The 18,072-nt window shown below is 38.2% G+C and overlaps 1 protein-coding gene across 8 annotated transcripts in view; it reads right to left on the bottom strand.

Moving 5' to 3' along the window:
* The window catches only part of otofa (otoferlin a), a 170,033-nt gene that overhangs the window by 118,965 nt on the left and 32,996 nt on the right, over positions 1 to 18,072 (bottom strand). For all 8 annotated transcript variants that reach the window (XM_015347780.2, XM_015347815.2, XM_015347822.2 and 5 more), the window contains exon 3: positions 2,861 to 2,949. In XM_015347780.2, coding sequence (XP_015203266.1) covers positions 2,861 to 2,949 — 89 coding nt within the window. The remainder of the gene's footprint in view (positions 1 to 2,860; positions 2,950 to 18,072) is intronic.

Here is an 18,072-nt window from a genome sequence, read left to right as displayed (position 1 = left end):
CCAACATTGTTGTGTGAAGACAACAGTCCCGAGCAATTAGACTCAGCAGTGTCATGTGTTGGACCTATTTTCTCTGGTCACAGAACACAAAACAGATTAGTTACCAAACTAATTAACTTTCTAGCGACTGATACCTTAACATAAAAAAGATGACACACGCAATGCTGACGTAAACACACTTTAATAATTTAAAACCGTGTATAATCTGATATCACTTGCCTTAAAAGTCCATGTATAGCTTACAGACCACATGTTTTATTGATAAGCTCCTCTTTTAATTTGTTTTTCTGTGACTAAAAGTAGGTCACCTCAGTCCAGTAACCTGATTGGCTGGACAACTCTTGTAGACTACACATTCTTTTAACATTTAAGGTCAATATTCTAAATGTCATGCAAAATAAATTATCAAACGTTACCAGACCTATTTAAATAACATTAAAATTCATGATCTTTTCTGTTTGTGTTTGCCCAAAGTTTAATCTTATAAGTATGAAAGATCAGGTGAAATACTCTAAATGATGACAGTTCCTGCTGCTGATAATAAAGTAAACCAACACAGAGTACAATCATTGTGACCTCTCTTGTCAGAATGATAAAATGCACACTGCATTAAAAGAGGTAAAAACAATATCATGGGAGGAAAAATGCTTGTAAAACACATCCAGTATTAACATTTTCTTTGAAATTAGACAAATGTTTTCACATGCCAGCAATTTCTGTATGTTTTTCCCTTTAGAGTAGTGGGGGTTTGCAGGTATCTGCACAATGTGGACCTCTCCTAAAATAAACAATACAGACATAGTTGTATTGGTATGTTCTTGGTCTTCTTCCATTATAAAACCTGTCAGTCCAACCATCCATCCATTTTCTAACCACTCGTTACATTTAAGGGAGGAGCAACAGGGCAAACAGACACACGCACTAGTCTTCCCAGAAGCCAATGAAGCTATCAATATGAGTTTGGAATGTGGGAGGAAAGCAGAAAGCCAAGTGAACACAGGGAGAACATACAAGCTACACACAGCACTTAGGGTACAGAATTGAACCCAGAACACTAGTGCTTAGGGGCAGCAACACTAATCACTGCATCACCATGCCACGCAAGTTGTCTTTCAATTAGCCAAATGTAAGTGATTACATTTTGTGCTTTACTTGACGTACTGTAATACCATGAGGTCCAGCCATACACACTACCACCTCATTCCAGTTTCTTTTAATATGAGCTGTGATCAGTTTAGTTTCTTGAAAATGAGAAATCGATGAGCAATACATTTAACCTAGAGGATATACAAAGTTTAAACAGATTTGCTTTTCTTTTTTGAATGAGATAGTATCTGATCAGCTGAAGCCATCCTTGCAGATCATATTCTTTTCTCCTGATAGACCGGAGCAAAGACAGATGCTTCTCATATTCTCAGTGGATGTCCGACGTAATGTAGCGGGTAACAGAAAAAATTAACTGAATCTGAATATGGAGTGGCTTTGCAAATAAAGACTGATGATAGTGAGAACATGAAATGTGATCTGCTTAGAAATATGTGATATATTTTGTCTGTATTTTCCATGCCTAAAATATTAAAATATTCTCAAAAACTTCTGCTGAAAGTTGGGGTTGGAATTGGCCTTACTTTGTGAAATTGTGGAGACGTCACAGGACTCTCAAGCCCGGATTCCCCATGGCTTGGTCAGGAGGCTCCTTCAGCAGGAGCTGGAGTGCTTCAGAATGAGGTGCTTCATTGCCCTGCCCTCCCCCACTTGCTTCCAGAAATACCTCAGAAATCTTCAACAGGACTCCATGTGCTGTGAAACCCCAAAGACTGATCTGGCAGTTGCATTCAGTGCTCCTCATTTTGTCTAGGCAGTGATGCCCCATTCCATATGTTTGCTCAGTCACAATCTAGGTGGATCTGTGTAAGCTCCTTCTTGCTCTAAATATTGACTTCACAATGCAATGCAGACAATATTATCGAAGGCATAAAACATATTCTGGTGTAACTGTATAAAAAAATGACTTAGGTTTAATTACAAATTTTCACCATACGAATGCCCTTTTTTATGAATGGGTGTTACTGGACATAAATATTGAACTACAAGTTCCATAAGTATACGTGTACATTTTTCTTTGTAGAATATCACAGAAAATTAAGTACACGTTAGGTCTCAATGTACATACAGTAGTAGTATCATTTGTGGTATTCAGTGGTCTTCTTCCACAGTAATAAAACCATCCTTAAACAGCTGCAGTATAGTCATGCATGTCTGTATCTTCCTTTGGCACAATGTGGAATTATATTGCAATTCCTTATACAGTAGATACAGTAGGTGTTTAAATATTTGGATGGACCTTTATTTCCAAAGTTAGACGAAAGTGATTTAACAACTGGGTATATTTATTAAAACCCCTAACATTTCTTTGTTAGCTTTAGGAAATTATATCAAAAGTATATAAAAAAAGTTGCAGTATTGTCAAAACTGTAGTGAAATAACTGCTAAATAGAAAATTTGGCATTATAGTTTAATTCTATTATTAGTTTCGGAAGCAATTTTTGAGGACATTGCACTGGGGATAAAAAGCAGTACTATTGAACAGATAGGGCAGTGTTCAGACAGTAGGAGATAGTCATTTTAATAATACGAAACCAGATACAGTATTTGAATAATTCTAGTGTGTTGTGGTGTGACACTAGAAAGGACCAACATAACAAGGTCATTTCAAACTGTGAAAATCTACTAAAGTTACTGTATTGTTTTCATAGGCAGGTGATTACACAAATGTATTTACAAGCTCACACACAGGTGCATTATTTTAACAACCAGATTTGAAAAGTATGAAGAACTTATCCAACAAGAGTCCACTGACCTGTTTGTGAACACCTTGCTGTAGTTGTACACTTGGATTTCCAGCATTTCATTTCCATCGATGTTACTGGCAATGGGCCATCGGAAAGTCTGACAGAAATAGTAAAATCAAGGATTACAAAAACATAGCAGACAATTTTTATAAGCAGCTGCAAAATTAAGGTAAGAGTAAAACAACGCCAGCAGCCATGTCACCCTGCAACTCACAATTGGCGATCCACTAAAGCTAAGCAATTGTGAGCCTGGTCAGTAGCTGGATGAGAGACCTTGTGGGGAAAAACTGAGGTCACTGCTGCAAGAGGTATAAGAAGGGCCAGTAGGGGACACTCACCTTGTGGTCTGTGTGTACCTTAATGCCCCCAGTACAGTGACACTATAATGTAAAAACGGTGCAGTCGTTTGCATGATCCATAAAATGGAAGTCCCGACTCTGTGGTCATTAAAAATCCCAGCGTGTTTCTTGAAAAGATTAAGGGTGTTACACCAGTGTCCTAGCCAAATTTCTCACTGGCCTTTACCAGTCATGGCCTCGTAATAATTTATGAAATGGCTTCATCACACTGTTCTCCTACATACTGATAGCTGACGTGTGGTGAGCATAGTGGCACACTATGGCTGTTGTCACATCATCCAGGTGGGTGCTGCACATACAGTAGGTAGTGTTGGAGAGGGGTCCCCCATACTTGTACAGCACTTTGTGTGTTGTGTATTATTATTATTATTTAGAACAAGAGCACCAAAATATATGCATGCAAATATACAATGTTTTTTTATGCTTAGAAAAAAGGATATATTCAATTTACATGTTGATGTGTTTTAATTCAGAGATGTAGTAAAGGACCTGTCAATTTTCAAGTGTATGGTTGATTTTAGGCCAGCTGGAAATCCTTCTTACAAAAAGCAGGTAGTTTAAAAAGCTGATCGTAAAGATACCCTAGGAAGAGGTAAAATGGTTTGTACGTTATTGTCTTTCCAGTTATTTTTGTGAATGTGTAATCAATTCTATTCAACGCATGAAAGTGTTTGGGATGACTTCATTAAAATATTCTCAGAAGGGACAGGTACTGTTACATACAGCAAGCTACCCTCGCCCTCCCAACAGCATTTTGCCAGAGATGTCTTGTCTCCCAGAATCCAGAATCCAGAATCTGATGTTCGGACTGAACTCTGGTATTTAGCAATGTAGCATGTATACTCCTCAAAGAATGTCAAAAGGTAACTGGTTTAAAAAGAAAAATCACCTTTAAGATGAGTGACAAACGGTAAATGACACCGAAAAAGTATTTCAGCTTTTAAATAAGCAATCACCAACAGAACAAGAACAGGAACAGGAACAGGAACAGGAACAATAACACATCTTAAAATGAGACATGTATTCCATCTTCTTGGTTTGAGGAACTCATGGCTCTAGGTTCTACAGCCATTGTCCTGGAGAGCCCCTATCCAGTGACCCTTATCCTGGATAAATTGTATTTTAATAATTAGTTACATTTCCTACTAATGGATAAATAATGGATCAAGTTAAGAGATCTCTAATGCTTTCGATAACAAATATAATGTTAAAATTTCCTTCATTGTTACAGTATGTAAATATATAAAGATCACAGTGAACTTGTTTCAGATCTTTTAATTTAGTAGTAATAAAACTTTCTGTATAGGGGCTCTCCAGGAAGAGCATTGGATATCTACCAAAGAAAACTGAGACCAGTATCACATTACCTTAAATATGATATGGTTTAGGACTGGATATTTCTTTATATTCTGGTTTTACTAAAATAAATTCATTTCACCCATCGTGCTTAGTATTATTGGGAGAAACAAATTAAAGGCAAGCCATCATTTGAGAATAATTATGTGTAGAGGCTGACTTACATTACTTAGATTATCTCAGATTGTTATAGTTACATTTCTTAATAATTAATAATAATAATTCCTTACACTTATATAGGGCTTTTCTGGACACTCCACTCAAAGCGCTTTACAGGTAATGAGGACTCCCCTCCACCACCACCAATGTGCAGCATCCACCTGGTCAGGATGCCAGGGTTACACCCCTACTCTTTTCAAGAAACGCCCTGGGAATTTTAACGACTACAGTGAGTAAGTGCAATATTTCTTAAATTTCTTAAATGTGGCAAATTTAAAGGAAAAGGAAATGTAATGTTGCACTATGAGAACACACATTCTGCTATGAAAATCTCACAATGTTAGCGTTTGAAAGACATCACGGATGGATAAGAAAAGCTTTTGTTTAAAGAGCAGGACCATTACTGTGTTGTATTTATATTTCTATTGTCATGGGTATATAAAACAAAAAAGCTAAACCTTCATTCCTGTGAGGTGCTGACACTCCGAGCAGAGAGGGGGGAGCAGCAGGATCATACCCAAGGCTTGTTCTCACTGCACCCCTGTCTGCTCCAGTTACAGTCTTGACCTTTGGAGTTCCAGGCACTCTGCTTACTTAGCCACCTCCGCATATCCCGAACACACTGCAGTGCCCTAGCTCTTAGTAGTTTCTACTTATATTTCGAGAGCAATAAAAGGAGACCTTGGAAAAATCTCAGTAAAACCATAATTCTAATTGAGTAATTGTCTCCTGCCTTTAATCTGTCTCATAATGCAATTTGGCCACATGGTTTAAATATATTTAGCCCTACCTTTCTCTCGAAGACATGCCTTTCAGGCCTTGGACTTGAATACCACCTGGTAGATTAATTTCTACAAGACAGGCTTTTCCCCCAAAAAACTGCAAAAGCCCATATCAGTGTCATTAAAGGAAAAGGCTAAAACAAACACAAAAATATATAATAGATAAATATGACTGTAATACAAATGTTCTTACTCACTTACTACTGTATGTATTTACTGTATATATTTTTATGAAGAAAACATTGGCTTATAGTACATTTTCAAATGATGTTTGGTAATTATGATTCTTTCCACAGCTATTTACCACTCATGTGATAATCTCCATTCACTCATTTACTTTGCTTTCTTTAAAAAATATATATATTTTTTAAAACAACTAGAATAAATAGTTTTATCAGTGTGTCTCAGACTCACTTCACTACTATCATAACGGCATTAATGTATTATAGCACCGAGCATTTAGTCTGAAACAATACCACCACTTTTTCATTCACAGTTCCTGCAGGTTTCAAACAGATCCGCATTGTCCTAATATAATAATCAGCTTTGATTTGATTTCAATTAATTTCTCTTGAATGTTGAAAAAGAGTAGCCAGATACAGCACTGAAAACAAAAAGCTAATTCAATGCAAGTTCTTCTATATTATGTGAGTAAATGTCTTGAAAATCAAAACAACAAATAATAGCAAAATACAGTACATTGGAATGGAAATATGCCCACCAGTACATGTTCTTCTGATAAAAAGTCCATCAGTAAGGTTTACATTATTAATGTTCTTCCCATGGTGGGGGAGCAGGAGCCTATGCTGGCAAGAAACCAGTGCAAGGCAGGGTACACCCTGGATGGCAGGTTATTGCAGGGCACAGACACAGATACTCACAGCTGACTAGGGCCAATTTTTTCCAGAAGTCAGTTTAACCTACCACGGTTTTACGGATGAGACGTAAAACCGAGGTCCTGACTCTCTGTGGTCATTAAAAAAATCCCAGGGTGTTTCTCGAAAAGAGTAGGGGTGTAACCCCGGTGTCCTGGCCAAATTTCCCATGCCTCCTAATGATTCAAACCACCAAATGGAGACAAGCGTGCCGACAAGCGGACCCTGCTGATGCGGGATTGACGCTAGGATGAGAGAGAGAGTTTAACCTACCACTATCTTTCTGGACTTTGGGAGAACACCGTAGCACACGGAGGAAACCCACGCGAACAATGGGTGACTATACAACCTCCACACAGATAGCACCCCAAAGTCCAGGACTGAACTCAGGGCCCCAGTACTGCAAAACTCATTCCACCATAGTGCCACCCCATTATTAATGTTAAGCATATTACTGAAGCATGCTAATTAACTTTATATTCAACTATATTGTGGTGGGCTATTTACTTGCTGGGCTGTTTTCCAGTGGGCTGTATTCCTACACTTTAAATTACTTGTTAAATTGAATCTTTTGTACAGCCTCAGTTTCAATTATGATATTTTTAAACAGAATAGAAAAAGAATAAGAATACAATAAGAACAGAAAAATCAATTAAGTATAATGTATAATACATTTTTTCATTTAGCTTAGTGTGTCTTTTCACTATATTTGTGTGTACACATGGTAGAATCCTCCAGAGAACCAGAAAATAATTCACAGTTGATTCAAGGTAATCCATGTACTATAATATATTTATTGCAATTGATACTGTATGTGTTGAGAGAAATAGCAACCACACGTGTGTGAGAAACAATATGAAAGATGCACCAATCAAAAAGCATTCTGCACATGTTTTATATTAATCATAATAATAATTACCTTTATATTTCCACTATAAAAACATCTTAAAATCAACACTTTGATATCCGAGTTTCTAAAGCACAATGAGAGATTTGACAGGTTTTAAAAAAGGTCAAGCAGCTGGTGACTAAATTACAGGTGCGTCAGACACAGGAATGTCAATAGTATTAGATATGTAAAGAGGAACAGTTCCAAAAGCCATGATGACATGTGCCAAACAAGGGAAAACAGCATCAGGAAAAAGGAATAGTGGTTGGACATTAAAGCTTGCTGATAGAGATAGACAGATACAGCAGGATAGTTACTAAAACACAAAACAATGGCTACAACAATTACCACAGAACTGAATTTACACCTCCACAATCCAGTCTCCGCAATCAATGTACTGTATGTTGTGAGCTTCACAAAGCTGATATTTATGGTGGGGTTTCCATTCAGAAACCAATTGTTACCAAAGCCAATGAACCACAATGCACAACCTGGTGTTATGCACACAAAACCTGGACTTCTGAGCAGTGGGAAAAAGTAATACGGTCTACAACTACATCAGGATGGGCTTATGTTTGGAGAAGAAACAAAGAAAGCCACTATCAACCCAAAGTGCCTGTTCCCAACAGTTAAACATGGTGGTGGATTTTTTATGGTCTGGCAGCCATCTTGCGGGAGTCATTTGGTCTTGATTATTACTATGCATAGTAGAATTACGGAGTTAAATTAATAGAATTAGGGGAGTATCTTAGGATGTCCATTTGTACCAGCCCAGAACTAAACTTAGTACACTGGGGTTAACTGAGGATAACAACACTACTGTTTTAAAGAGTTTCATGGCATTTTAACAATCAAGTATTCAGGATCTCATTTTAACTTCGCCCTGTGTCCCCAGTCACCATAGTGGAACCTCTTGGGAAGGAGTGCAACTGGAGTGAGAATTCCGTTTGAGATGGAAGAGTGGCAATAACACCACTTTCCTTGGGAAAGAAGCAGCACACTTTCCTTGAGAGACTTCCCATCTCAGTATTCACCAGGCCCAGCCTTGCTTTGACAGATACTGTATATCTGACAATATCTAAGGCTAAAAAGTGATAAAAATGTCTGCATCAATATGAAAACATAATATATATTTGAGTATCCAGATCCTGGTTGGCTGTGTGAGAAATATGTAGGACTCTCCATCATAATTGCATTTAGTGTTTTTAATTATGGGACGATGCGGGATATGAAATAAACAGAATGAAAAAAAAAGTGTGGGAAATGGGAATGGGAAATCTGGTGTGCAAAGGAACTATTGATGTCATTCCTCCTTTGGTACAGGAGATTGAGTCATGTGGGAATACGGTAACTGTTTTGCCATTTGTCCAGTATGAAAACGTATACGAAAATTATGCCTACTGTTAAATTTCTAATCTCACTAAGAAAACAAACTTAGCTGTGATTATACTGATCCCACTTACAGTGGATATAAAAAGTATACACACCCTTATTGGAATTGCAGATTTTTGTGATGTAAAGCCAGAAATCAAGATAAATCATGTCAGATATTTTTTCATCTTCAATGTGACCTTGCAACCAACAAATTTCAAGAGACAAATAGATAAGTATTAGGAAACATAATTGAAATTAAAAGACCTACAACACCCTGGTTGCATAAGTGTGTACACCCTTTTATAATGGGGGCTGTAGCTGTGTTCAGAGTTAACCAATCACATTCAAAATCATGTCCTAAGGTAAGTAGCATACACCTGCCATCAATGAAAGTGATTCTGATTATCCCCAGATAAAAATCATCTGTTCCTGTAGGATTTTCTTGAAACTTTCATGGTTGCATCCTACTGGCATAGCCATGGTCCACAAGGAGCTGACAAAACATCTACGGGATCTTATTGTTGAAAGGTTCCAATCAAGAGAGGGGTATAAAAGAATATCAAAGGCATTGGATGTACCATGGAGCACTGTCATCAAGACTATCATCAATAAGTGGACATTGACTAGATCAGGACAACCCTCCAAAGTTGATGACAGGACAAGGAGAAAACTTATCAGGGAGGCTACCAAGAGGCCTACAGCAACTTTAAAGGAGCTGCAGGAATTTCTGGCTGGTATTGTTCACTCCTTGCATGTGAAAACAATCTTCCATATTGTGCACACATCTGGGCTATGGGGTAGGGTGGCAAGAAGGAAGCCATTTCTCACAAAAAAGAACATCCAAACCCGTCTACATTTTGCAAAATGCATTCACTCACCCTAAAACAAGTGGGAAAATGTCTTGATGAGTGATGGTCTGATGAGACAAAGGATTAACTTTTTGGCCTAAATTCTAAAAGATGTTAGTACAAAGACAACACAGCTCATCATCCAAAGAGCACCATACCTACTGTGAAGCATGGTGGTAGAAGCATCTTGCTTTGGGGCTGCTTTTCTTCAGCTGGGACAGGGGCTCTAGTCAAGATAGATGGGATAAAGACTAGCTCCAAATATCAAGATAATGGCTTCAGAAAATGAAGATCAAAGTCTTTGAATGGCCTAGTCAGAGCCTAGACCTCAATCCCATAGAAAACCTGCGGAATGACCTAAAGAAGGCTGTGCACAGGAGATCCCCTGGCAATATGAAGGAGCTTGAACTTTTTAGCAAGGAAGAGTGGGATAAAATTGCAAAGTCCAGGTGTGCAAAGTTAATAGAGACTTATTCACAAAGACTTACTGCTGTAATAAATGCAAAAGGTGCTTCCACAAAGTATTAGTTGGGCGGGGGGGAGGTGTGCACACTTATGCAGCCAGGGTGTTGTCGGTTTTTTAATTTCAATTATTTTTCCTAATAATTATCTATTTGGTTTTTCTCTTGAATTTTGGTGGTAGCAAGGTCACATTAAAGATGGAAAAATTTCTGACATGATTTATCTTGATTTCTGGCTTTAAATCACCTGCCATTTCAATAAGGGTGTGTAGACTTTTTATATCCACTGTATAATACAGTATAAACATGGATGGTCTGTTATTCAAGACATCACGTACAGTATGTGACAGTGTGTAGTGGGAGGCGCCGCGGCGAGCATCAGTGAAAAGTAAAAAAAAAAGTGTAAGTGAAAAAGGCAAAAAGAAAGCGTACCGCTGTGCCTCATAGCCTCCAGGCTGGGCTTACCCTATTTAATGGGGTCCAGCCAGGGGAAAAAAAGAGCCGCTAGCAACGCGGTGACCAGACTGGACTGACCCTATTTAGTGGGGTCTAGTCTGGTAGAATAGGGCGTGTAAGGCAAGGATCAAACAAGAATTTAGTGCGTAAAAACATTACACGGTTGCAATCCCCTTTGGGACTGTCGGTGTAAACTCCCCCTTCCGGGGGTGGCCCTGCTCGTCCTGTCGGGGGTTGTCCAGTGTGCCTTTATAGGACCTACCCAGCTGTGGCTCATCTTCTAGTAGCCAGGACAGCTGGGACTACAAAGGTGCCTCCACACTGGCCACGCCCCCACGTTATGCCACATATACTGTAGGAACTCAAAATTTTGTAGTAATTCTGAAGCTTCTTGAAAATACCATTTCAAATGGCAAACTTCCAGCTGCTGAAATAAAAGATCTGTGATCATTACCAAGGGTGCTGTTACAGCACACAGCCATAATTGGACTAAAACAGCACAACACTGGGCTTAATAGCTAACGGAAATGTAAAACACTCCCCAGGCATCCCGTGAACTACCGTTTCTGAAAACATGCTAATACTCAAAGCAACTTTAATCTTGCAGAAAGACCTTGTTTTGAAATGAACTGGAAAAAAACCTGAATAACTAGATGTACTGTATCTCACACAAGAACAAAATTAAAAGCAAAGCCTGAGCATTTTAACATTTGGCATGTAAGATATGGTATCTGTTAGCAAAACTAAAAAGTATTGCTAATGTGTGTGCTGTACTAATGCTCCATTACCTAAAAATATAAAACAGCACATTTAGATTCAATCTGTGTTTGGATAGTCTTATTGGGAAATGAACTAACAGGTCAAGTTCCAGCTGGAATGCATTGAAAATAATATAACCTACACAAATGTTTTACGTGATCCCTTTCAAAAATGTAGGTTAAACTGATATTAACATTGTCATGCTATCAGTGTCCAGATTATACAATAATTTACAAAGGCCAAAGGTGATGACAAAAGCCAAAGGCTAATTAAAAATAGCTAGTATATTCCTAATAATAGTTATTAACAACAATAAAGGCCTTATTAATAATTATTATTAATAATAAAGGCCAGATTATATCATTTATTGTTGTGGTGTGGCAAAAAGACCTATATATCAATGAAGGCTCCAGACAACTAACCAACACTTCTGCCTACCGGCTCTCCCACAGGATCCTACCACTAACTACCATAAGGAAGTGGTATCCACCATCTCTCTTCTAATCAGCAACAAGGAAGTTCCCCAGAAGGCGAACTGCCACATTGGTAAACATACTCAAGTATCCCAATTTTATGTCCTCCCCAAAATCCACAAACCCGACACTCCTGGATGCCCCATTGTCTCAGCATGCAACTGTCCTACAACTCAGATATCAGCCTTTCTTGACAGCCTTATGAGACCGCTGGTTGAAGGGCTTCCTTCATATATCAAGTACACCAACCATGCTCTCTAACTTTTTAAAATGATTTACAGTTTCAGGGCCCTAAATGTTTTTACCATGGACATCACATCCTTATACACCGTCATTCCCCAAAATGACAGTCTGACAGCCCAAACTTGTAAGTTTGTCTCAGGGACACGCTGGACAAATGCACAGCGCTTGATCCACACCCACCCACACTCATGTACGTTTTGTGAAATTGGTCCTCAGACTGAATGCTTTGCCATTCAATAACCTTTTTTTATCAGCAGGTTAGTGTAGTTGCCGTGGGGACCAGGATGGGACCCAGCTACATTAATATTTGTAACGAATGCTGTGCCCACAAGGTAGAGGAAAGACCCTGTGCATTGTTCTGAGAGTTCTGAGAGTTTCAGGAGATCAAGAAAAAGGGTGAAAGGGGCTACTTATCCAAATTGCTGGGCTGAAGTTGGAGTCGAGGGACGAAGGTAGAATATTGAAGACCAGAGTTTCAATCAGAAAGAGAATATCTCAATAGAAAACTGGTAGGTAGGACCTCCAAGGGTAGAGGCTAATACCGAGCACAGACCTGAGGGTAATGAAGGTTTAAATATCCCGGGAAGTAGAAATTTTGGTTATTTGGGTGGTGTCATGATTGGATAATTGATCAGTGCGCTGACGCTTGCTGGAATTACCCAAAGCTGTGGTCTGTTTAGTGAGAGGTTGTTTATGGGATAGAATACGGTTGCTGGTGGATGTGACATATTTTTGTTGGCTGGGTAGAAGAATGCTTCTTCTCTTCCTACACTGGCCTTGTCCCTGACATCGACAGGTAATACATCGATGACAACGTTGGTACCACCACGTGCTCTAATGACCTGCATCACTTCACTAACTTTCACCCATCTCTCAAATATACAGTTAACATATCTTCCACTACTCCTGTTTCTAGACATAAACCTATCCATTAACTATCGACGACTCTCTACTTCTGTCAATTATAAACCCACAGATTCACACAGCTATCACCTGTACAGCTCATTTAACACCCCACATACTGTACAGTACTAAAAATTCTCTCCCATTTTCACAGATCCTCAGGCTCCGACGACTTTGCAGTGATGACATGGATTTCAAAAACCAAGCTCTCAAAATGCACTTTTTTCACCAACAGAGGATACCCCACCCATGTTATTGACAGGGCCCTCTCCCAAGCCAAAAACAGCCCTAAGATCATCAACTCAGTCAGGAACTCCCGGCCTCACAACCGCATTCCATTGGTGCTTCCCTACCACACTAACACCCTTTCTATCCCCAGGACCATTACTGACAACTTCCCCATCTTACAGATGGTTCCTCTTTTGGTACCCTTATTTCTAACCGCCCCATCATCTCATATCGCTGAACACCTAATCTGCATAACCTTCTTGTTCACAGCTCGCTTGACCACCCTCAGCAATCATTCACACCAGGCACCTTCCCCTGCAACAGAACTTGCTGCATCACCTGTAAATATTTATCCAATACCACGTTCATTCAAGGCCCCTCTGGATGATTCTGGATCACTCAGATGAAGTCTGAGTAAATCCTATTTACAGCATCTCTTGCAGAAAATGCCCAGCTATCTATATTAGTGAAACAGGAAGAAGACTGGGAGACTGCTTCAGGGAACATGTCAGGGCTGTGAAGATTAAAGATTTCTCCAAGCCCATAGTTTCTCATTTCATCTCATACTGATCTCTCCGTCTGCGTTCTCAAAGAGGGGTTTTGGAACTCCTTCGCAGAAAGACATCCAAAACCAAATTTGTCCTGAAACTAGGATCACACCTTCTTCCTTCTCTCAATGACAGACTCATTTCCTTCTAATCCTGTCTGTTCATTTGCAGGTTTTGACTTCACACCTCTGTTCACTTCTCTCAACTTCACTCCACCTCAGTGCCCACTCTGCTTCTCTTCTGTTCCTGCCTCCTCCACACTCCTGGCTTTTGATCTTCCATGCTTTATTAGCTGTCTACTTTCCTCTCTTTCTCACACCCAAAACAGGCTCCACAGATGAAAATTCTCTTTTATGTGCCACTTCTCTTTTCAGCATGGAATAAACGTTTACTTCTTCCATAATAATTTACATCCTTGTAAAGGTTATTACATGAACTTCATTCACTTGTGTGATGATTATTCTAATCTTCCTAAAATATTTTTAAATTATCCCAATAAACTGGCAATCTCCAAGGCCCTAATGCCTTTAATTATAGACCTCCTCAGGGCAGTAAACAATAAGGTGATACATTGTAATACCAGGACATATTGCCTCTTCTGAGCCAGATATCAGAGAAGCTACTGAACATTAAATCCTCTGGCATTCACACATAAATACTGCTGTGTGAAAGAAAGTAAAGATAATACAAACTCTCCAATGAGATGAAAGAAAAAAACTATTACACAGCACAAGTGCAAGAATCAAAGAAAATTCTATGAAAAGAAATCCTGCAGGAGAAGGAAACTTTATGCTACATGGTAGCACAAAAAAACAGGACTCCAAAATTGCCTCTACAGAGAAAGCAGAGATCTTGTAAAGACAGCTGTTCTTGCTTGTCATAATCCTAGACAGGAAAGCATTATAATATGTTTATTAGTCATTATTCAAATATTGATTACTGTACATTGCATTAGGATGAGCTGTCTGATTCAGTAAGTATTCAGCTACTGAAGACTATGAAAGTCGCTAGTCTGAGAAAAGATCTTCGTATTGTCTCCAACTTACCCAGCTCTGGAGACAGTCAGCACTGTCACAGTTCACTAACACAACAACCAGTTTTTAAACCAAAAACCCAGTCTCTAGGCTTAGAAATGTGAGGCTATACTCTGAGACATGCCAGTCCACACAAACCGTGGAATCTTGGCTAAAAGGCTTGACATATTTGTCAAAGAAATTTGAAAATAAATGTTACATTGACATGTCAGTATCTGCAGATAGATATAGTACCTGTCAACAGAAATTGATCAGTAGATCTTGAAATAGAAATCAAATGGAATAACAAAGAACCAATCAATATTCCAGATCTCGGTTTAATCAAGAATGGAATCATAAACAACATATACAAAAACATGGAAAAGTCAACATTGAGGCAATACAGAAAACAGTTGCTTTAAACAACAGATTTATTAAGAAGTAGATTCTCATTCTCTTATCAAAATAGCAATGCTAATTTGACTAAATAGTATAACAGTCTAAAATATAATAATAAAATAATAATATCTGAAAACCTGTAAATAGAAATAAAACTGAATACTTAAAATTTAAATTCCCAGCATAAGTAAAGGAACTATAACCCTTTCATCTTACCAAAGGGGACACAAGCATAGGAATTGTATTAATAATTGTATGTAAAATAACTCCTCAGCCTGGCCCCTGTTTGCCTTTCCATTTTATTTCATAGGGCTCAGCTTCTCTTTAATTAGATCTTTGAGCTGCTTCTCCCAGAGACCTGGACTGAAGCTGTTCTGTGCTGCTGCTCAAGCACAACTGACAGCCTGAAAGGGGAGTCTCACTATTCTACTTTCAACCAGCTCCCAGCAGGCCTGTCTCTCTTACTTTCATTTCTGCCTCAGACTATATATAGAACGTAATGTTAAAGCTAGTGCTTGAAAAAACATGAACGAAGTTTATCTAAGCTTAACTCATAGTTCAAGTGGCCTTTTCTAAAGTTTACAAACTATTCACTTTAACTCTAAAATGTAAAATTTGGTTTTGATGTGATCATTACCACACTTTCTGCCCTGTTAAAAGGCTTCTTTGGCTGTCTAACCAAACGAGTATCTATTTTTAACTCTTGATTAATTATAAATTAAGAATAGTCTGGGGATCTTGTAATTGTTGAAAAGGAAAAAAATTGAAGCCAGACATTCTGTTTATCAAAATTTGTAATTACACATGCCTTAAGTTATGCACAAATTTAAGCTCTTTATAGGATTGTAGAACCCACTAAAATGCACCAGTGTACAAATACAAATGTCAATTTGTCAGAGTCAGTTAAATGCAAATATGCAAGTTCCAAGCTAATAATGTTCATATTCTCTTAAGAATTTGTTTAAATAATTTGCTTTGCAGTCATTTCTTTCAGTTCCTTCCATTCACAAAATAAAGTTGTTGATGGTTCCCTGTCAAGATCCTGATTATTGAGCATGGGTCTTTCATGAGCTGCAGGAAGAGAAAACCTTGCAGTCATGAATGAAGATTCTATCATCAAATACAAATCTGAGTTTCTGATAGCAAAGGTTCTGCTACTTGGACTCAGGACAAAAACATAACAAAAAGTGGAAGTAAAATTAAAAAAATATGTGTTTTTCACACAGTGAGTTCTGAAATAATACGTAAGTTGCACTGTACTTCAGGAATGGAAAATGAGAAATCAGCACAACAGCCTCATCCATGCAGTATGTTAACATCAGAATCTCACACTCCTGATACTGACAAAGTTATGAATTGCATTATGAAACATTTTAGATTTTAGACCTTTTATAAACATTTATGTACTGGCTCTCTGAAAAATTGATGGACCTGTTACACTGTCAGTTCTAATTTATTTAAGTGTCATCCTCAGCTAGATTTTCACAAGTAGCCAATCTTGTAGGGCTGAGAGCCACTGGATAAAATAATCTCATGAAATCACATTATTCAGTGATGCTCAGTCATGTTAATCTTCTCTCCACGCATATTACAGACTGTACTTCACATTCCCAAAACTCTGTAGCTGTAGGCAAATTCAATTTATAATGTGCAATGCTTGTTAGGAGGGAAAACTTTTATTAAAAGTGACAGGTGGAAAGCTAATGCACAATTATAAAAGCACAGTGAGAGGTTAATTTGCTGTTAAAATAGAGGATAGCATCATCTCTAATAAGGAAAGAAAAGGTGTTCTGATAATACTCTGTACTTAGATTTCAGTCAGTACTTCTATTTCCATTCTCCTACACCAGTGGTTGCCTCTGTCACCAAAGACTACATAAAACCATTAAAATCAATTATGTACTCTATGTAGTTCCCTCAATGCACAAAAAACTTAAAATACTTATAGGAACCAGAAGCTGCCCATAATAGTACTGCATTGTTTAATCAGATTTTACAATGTAGACATTACTGCACACTTGCATAATATTTGTTCCTGTATCAACACAACTTAATTTCAGTGCCATGCGTTAATCAAACTGCATGGTGTAAGAGATGCACCACATTCACCTGGACAGTGGCTAGTACAATCTAGACCAGAACAGCCTTCTCTCGTTAGTGCTAGTCTCCAGCCAGGGATCCTGAAATCTACATAGTCTGGAAATGTTGTGGAAATCAAGAAAAAATACAAAAGTTGGAAGCTGCCTAGTTAATACAAAAAATGGGAAGATGCCTGGTAAATGACGTTTAATATAGGCAACAGAATGTTACATGCAGATTGCGGTAACATTATAAATATAAGATGGAGAACACAGAGCATGAAGATGCTACCTTATACACAAGTATTTATTATTTACGTTTACAAAATATTTACACAGTCTAGACAATGTTAATAAAATACTAAGGGATAAAGATAGCAAACAAAGGATATATGTACAGTCAAAGTGTAGTATTTTAATCAATGATGTCATGTTTAAATTGTACAATTGTTTTTGTGACAGTTTTGGTCACCATGTCACAAAACAGACATTGCTGCTCTGGAATCTGTCTAGAACCAGAAGAGCAACAAATACATTCCTGGACTAAGGGGATGAACTACTCTTACAGGCTAAAATAACATGAACAGAGATGAGTTCAAGGGCATACCTTTCCTGTACTCTTAGTCTTTAGAGGCATTGACAAAGTCAACCCAGTCTGTAGAATCACCAGTGAAAAATGAACCAGAGGACAAGTTGAAACTACTGTGAAGTGGATTTAAAGCAGGACAGCAGGAGCCATGTTAACATAAATGGTTGTGGGAGTTTGGAGCAAACTACCTCATCATGTTTTTTAAGTTGATATCCCAGAGTCGTTCAAGAAATTACTGGAATAGATACTTGGATAAATTAATACCTAGCCACCAAATGAGCTAGATTTGTAACCACCTATCATTTGTACCATTTCTTATGTTCTTACTGTCACAGCTACAAGTGACTAGGAAGTGTCCCTAAGAGTTTAGATAAATTGTGTAACACATGGCAGTGTAAATATTCAAAACAGCTGACATTTTCTGAGAT

This window comes from Lepisosteus oculatus, chromosome 2, assembly GCF_040954835.1.
Source record: "Lepisosteus oculatus isolate fLepOcu1 chromosome 2, fLepOcu1.hap2, whole genome shotgun sequence".
Lineage (NCBI taxonomy): Eukaryota > Metazoa > Chordata > Actinopteri > Semionotiformes > Lepisosteidae > Lepisosteus > Lepisosteus oculatus.
The sequence above is the reverse complement of the archived record's forward strand: the minus strand, read 5'-3'. Positions and strand labels throughout refer to the sequence as shown.